Source organism: Pristiophorus japonicus, chromosome 6 (genome assembly GCF_044704955.1).
Source record: "Pristiophorus japonicus isolate sPriJap1 chromosome 6, sPriJap1.hap1, whole genome shotgun sequence".
Classification (NCBI taxonomy): domain Eukaryota; kingdom Metazoa; phylum Chordata; class Chondrichthyes; family Pristiophoridae; genus Pristiophorus; species Pristiophorus japonicus.
In genome coordinates this window covers 52133274-52139273 of record NC_091982.1, presented here as the reverse complement: position 1 = coordinate 52139273, position 6000 = coordinate 52133274, and the positions used below count along the sequence as shown (strand labels likewise).

Genomic DNA, 6000 nt, shown 5'->3' with positions numbered 1-6000 from the left:
ACCCCTTATCCTAAGACTGTGTCCCCTGGTTCTAGACTTCCCCAATATCGAAAACAATCTACCCGCATCTAACCTGTCCCGTCCCGTCAGAATCTTGTATGTTTCTATGAGATCCTCTCATCCTTCTAAACTCCAATGTATAAAGGCCCAGTTGATCCAGTCTCTCCTCATATGTCAGTCCAGCCATCCCAGGAACCTTCACTGCACTCCCTCAATAGCAAGAATGTCCTTTCTCAGATTAGGAGACCAAAACTGAACACAATATTCCAGGTGAGGCCTCACCAAGGCCCTGTACAACTGCAGTAAGACCTCCCTGCTCCTATAATCAAATCCCCTAGCTATGAAGGCCAACACACCATTTGTCTTCTTCACCGCCTGCTGCACCTGTATGCCAACTTTCAATGACTGATGAACCATGACACCCAGGTCTCATTGCACCTCCCCTTTTCCTAATCTGCCACCATTCAGCTAATATGAAGAGATAGCTTATTTAATGCTACAATGTACTCACTGATACTCTCATCAATTAACTGATCTCATATTCCGACACGATAACTTTCAACAATTTCCAGGGGCTCAGGACTGTAGTGCTGTTCTAACTTGCTTAGAATATCTGTAAGTGATGTGTCCTTTGGCTTGATGGGAACAAGCACATTTTTTAAGGTTTCATACACCTCAGGGCCTGCTTGAGTTGAGAAAATATCCCGTTTTCTTTCCAACACCACCCGGTTACGGTTTTCATCATTGGGGACTTCGATGATACTAGTCACGGTGAAAAACATTTCTAGCCGCTCCACATATGCATCTGAAAGTCTCACGGTCATGATGGAATTCACCCAAGTGCCCTATTATTCCCATTGACACAGCCATCTGGACTCTGGCAGCTCAGACAAGTGTAATTTACCTTGGATTTTTAGCTGTTCTGCAGAATTGGCCGACAATTAAAATAAAATGCCGGCCACGGCGGTGCGCTCTCCCCTTTAAGGACGACGCACCGCTCAGCCACTGGCAACTTCCCGCCGCGCAAAGCTGTCGGGGTACCGCCACGCTGTAGAACGATTATTGGAGGGCAATGTCCAGCATCTGCAGTATTTTGCTTCTATATTCCCCATGTGTCCTGGCTAAGGTTTTCTCCTCAACCAACACCATCAACACTATCTGATCAATTATCACATTGCTGTTTGTGGGAGCTTGCTGTGCTTAAATTGGCTGCCATGTTTCCTACACTACAACAGTGACTACACTCCAAAAGCAATTCATCGGCTGTGAAGGGCTTTAGGATTTCCTGAGCAAGTGAAGATAGCCCTTCTTTCTTCATACATCTTTCATCAGAAAATATCTTGGGTGGGGGGGGGGAGCTGGCAGAATAAAGAGGAAGATAAAAGAATTCTCTCCTGGCTGGATCTGATTAAATTTATTTTAATTTTCTGTGCGCTGTTGGTAACTGGATATTCTCTCTGTGTTATGTCCCACGTGAGCCATTTGGGTTAATGCCTTCATTAAAATAGCAAAGGAAAGTCATACAAATGCATTAAGCCACTAATATCTCAAGCAGTCAATTCTAAGCAAAGCTTGTGTTTAAGAGGAGGGTGAAAGAGCCAACGCACGCTATGTTTTAATGGTGCCAATGTTTTCCTTCTCCCCTGAACTTGCCGACTCCTTGATGGTTGCAAAGATGCCAGGTGCACTCTCCAGCACATAAGAATTAGGAGCAGGAACAGGAGTAGGCCATATGGCCCCTTGAGCAGATCACGGCTGATCTTCGAACTCAACTCCACTTTCCCGCCCGACCTCTATATTCCTTGATTCCTCCAAAATCCAAAAATCTATCAATCTCTGCCTTGAATATACTCAATGATTCAACATCCACAGCTCTCTGGGGTAGAGAATTCCAAAGATTCACAACCCTCTGAGTGAAGAAATTCCTCCTCATCTCAGTCTTAAATGGCCGACCCCTTATCCTGAGTCTATGCACCCCCCCCAGTTCTAGATTCTCCAGCCAAGGGAAACAATCCCAAAACATCTACCCTGTCAATCCCTTTCACAATCGCCAAGCACCCATTGCTCATACGTGAGCCTTGACAGGCTGTTCAACGATGGGGGTATTGTAGACTCCAATCCTGACTTCCCCCAACATTTGCACACATGCAGTAACCGCAGGCCTCAGAAGCCAGGGTCCTGGGTGATTTTTCCCACCTCCACCCCTTGCCGAATGCCATGTTAGCCAAAACTAGGGAATCGAACCTGGGATCTGCCCAATCCAACTGCCTTACGTGCTGACTGGAAAAACCTGCGGTACCATCGGAGGGCAGTGCCTTGTGCCATTTTAATCTCACCACTCGGGTTACCAACCTCCAGGATAGTCCTGGAGTCTCGAGTACATTAATATCCCAACCACTGCTGTGAGCAAACCTGGGGGCATCGTCTATTGGTTATAAAATTCTCGGAAATGGGAAAAAGGCTGTTTGACTGACAGTCAAACATCATCCAGTTGGATAGCCAGATGTCTGCTCACCTTCCAATTGCCGCGGGAAGGCATGTACTAGGATGATGGACATGTCAGACGACCAATGGCAGGAGCGTGGGGGCAAGGCAGTTGGAAGCAGGAGGTCATGTGTTGAAACCTCCAGCAGTACATCTAACTTGAGGTAGCGACCTTGCTCAGTAGTGTTAAAGGATGTTTGGGTCAGTCTGGCTGCCCCGCTGTATTGATGAAAAAATAGCGGTTGACCAGACATGATCTCAAGAGATAGAAACTCTTTCAAATTTAGACAGGAGACTGTAAGGAATCAGATTGTCTGACTGGGAATGTTTACCTATATTGATGCAAAGCCTCTATAATTCTGAGCTGTGCTGACAAATGCCAATGTATTGCTCATTTCCTTGATTTAAAAAAAAAGCCTACAGAATCCTGGGCTTCATAAATAGAGGCACAGAGTACAATTAAAGGAAGTTATGATGAATCTGTGTAAAACATTGGTTCGGCCTCAACTGGAGTATTGTGTCCAATTCTGGGCACCGCACTTTAGGAAGGATGTGAGGGCCTTAGAGAGGGTGCAGAAAAGATTGACGAGAATGGTTCCAGGGATGAGGGACTTCAGTTACATGAATAGACTGGAGAAGCTGGGGTTGTTCTCCTTGGAGCAAAGAAGATTGAGAGGAGATTTTATAGAGGTGTTCAAAATCATGAGGGGTCTGAACAGAGAGAAACTGTTCCCATTGGCGGAAGGGTCGAGAACCAAAGGACACAGATTTAAGGTGATTGGCAGATGAACCAAAGGCGACATGAGGAAAAATCTTTTTACGCAGCGCGTGGTTATGATCTAAAATGCACTGCCTGAAAGGGTGGTGGAGGCAGACTCAATAGTGGCTTTCAAAAGCGAATTGGATAAGTACCTGAAAGAAAAAAAATTGCAGGACTACGGGAAAAGGGCGGGCGCGAGGGACGAGCAGAGGTGCCCTTCAGAGAGCCGGCACAGGCCCGACGGGCCAAATGGCCTCTTTCTATTCTGTAAGCATTCTATGATTCTATATCTCCAATTATGAAACTGCAGTAACACTAAAGTATTGTGCTACTAAATATACTTGGACTATTTCTTCTCTTACAGTCCTTTTCATCTCTCTCGCACAAGCCGCTATTGGTGGACCTCACAGTCGAGGAGGGTCAGAGGTTAAAGGCAATCTACGGATCCACTTCAGGTTTTCATGCCATTGACGTGGACTCAGGGACTGTTTACGACATCTACCTGCCAACACACGTAAGGGTTTCTCCCCATTTTGTGGTCCGGGTCCAGTGAAGGGGCTTGAATTTGGATTAGAGTGAGGCAGCCTTTTATACTGGGCCCTGCACACCTGTGCAGGTGACCCTCAGGTCTTCCACCGCAGTGCCCTCTGGTGGCAGACCTTCTGTGACTATACAGTTAGTGTACATGGTCTACATACATGACACATATCCAGCATTCATAAACACAGTAATAGCATTTAAATACTAGAATCTACAAGCATGTCTCTCTTCAGCTCCGTGTTACATTTATGCCCTCTCGATAAAGAACAGCAACTATCTAGAATGCTGGATATACATTTGTAGGAAGCACTGTAAACATTTTTAAGTAGTTTTTATATAAAATGTAGGTTTTGTTCCCTCCAAAAGCTTTAAATTTTAGCTCTGTTTCTCAAGATGGCCCTATTAACGCCGAAATCGATCGGACTCAACTAGGTAAGGCAAGCTTTTTAAAAATGATATTTAACACTGTCCTTAAAAATATCCTTATTGGGGAAACTCGCAAAAATGGCATTATCGTTGGGTTTGACCCCGAGTGACATCACAAAAACGGATCTTAAAAAAAAATCAGCCCTTACTTTTTAACGACGGCGTGATACCATTGGCGAAACTAGCAAAATTGCCTTAAATTTATTTAGCTCCAAAAAAGAACTTTTAGCTCCAAATAATGGAGCGAAAGCGATCGTTACGGTGGTGAATTTCCGGCCCATAAGAACAGGAGGAGGCCATTTAGCCCCTCAAGCCTGTCCCATCATTCAATTCGTTCATGGCTGATCTGTATCTTAACTCCAACTAGTCGCCTTGGTTCCGTAACCCTTAATACCCTTGCATAACAAAAAATTATCAATCTCAGTTTATAAATTTTCAATTGCTCCCCAGCCTCAACAGCCTTTTGTTGGCAGTGGGGGGGGGCGGGAGGGGGGGATGAGTTCCAGATTTCTGCTACCTCAGTTATGAAGAAGTGCTTTGTGACATCACTTTGAATTCATTCCTAATCAAGGTGTCCTACTCCCTGCTCTTTTCCAGTACTCACATACTGGACACTGAAAACTGCAGCTCACGGTAACCCCTAGTCCCTGGGGAAACATCCACTGCCACGCAATAATATCTCTCACATCCTCGGTGTGTGACAAGTACCTGCCATGATTTTGAGCCCGATATATTTGGCCTTCACACAAACAGCAAAATAACCATCTTTACAAATATTACATCTGCCAATCCATCTGAAGATTCTACATCAATGCGTTAATATTGAGGGAACATTATTCCCTCGAGATATAGAGGTCCTGGATGTAAGATCACTTTGGCCTTAGCGTTTGGTGCTAAAATCCATATATATTTTTTGCCAATAACTAACATCACTCCAGTACAAAAATTCAAAAGTGCATTAAGCAGTCTTCAGTTGATTCAGTTGTGCGACATTCCTTTACTGCTATTTCAATGAGGGGTTAACCCATTGAAGATAAACGCAATAACTCCTTCGTTATGTCAAGGAATAAATTACAGTTGCACTGTCGGAAGTGCCGTCATTCGGATGAGATGCAAAACTGAGGCCCCGTTTGCTCTCTCAGATGGACGTAAAAGATCCCATGGCATTATTTTGAAGAATAGCAGTGGAGATCTCCCTGGTGTCCTGGCTGATATTTATCCCTGAACCAATATCACTAAAACAGATTAGCTGGTCACTATGCTGTTTGTGGGAGCTTGCTGTGCGCAAATTGGCTGCCACATTATAACAGTGACTGCACTTTAAAAGCAATTAATTGGCTGTAAAGCGTTTTGGGACGTCCTGAGGTCATGAAAGGCGCTTCTATAGATGCAAGTTCCTTATTTCTTACCCAACTAAACTGCATTGATCTCAGTCTTGAAAGCACCAGTCAACCCAGCATTCACAGTCTTTGGGGGGGCGGGCGGGGGGGAGTGAGGCAAGAGAGTTCTACATTATCCTTTGTACGACTAAAGTGATTCCTGATGTCGCTCCTCAATGGCCGAGCTCTAATTTTAAGATCATATTCCACTTGTTGCATGCTGTAGCAATTCTGCATGAGGGATGAATAATGAGAGTTTTTCACTGCATCAGGTGAAGATATTGACAATGCCACATGGAGCAGGAAAGGGAGAAACTTGCACTGATACTGTAGGACTTCCTGTACTGTTCATCCTGAAATTCATCTGATTGAAACAACAACAACTTGTATTTATATAGCGCCTTTAACATA

General features: G+C 44.6%; 1 protein-coding gene across 1 annotated transcript in view; it reads left to right on the top strand.

Moving 5' to 3' along the window:
- The window catches only part of LOC139265663 (mitogen-activated protein kinase kinase kinase kinase 4), a 421183-nt gene that overhangs the window by 389300 nt on the left and 25883 nt on the right, over positions 1-6000 (top strand). The window contains exon 28 of the mRNA XM_070882863.1: positions 3609-3758. Coding sequence (XP_070738964.1) covers positions 3609-3758 — 150 coding nt within the window. The remainder of the gene's footprint in view (positions 1-3608; positions 3759-6000) is intronic.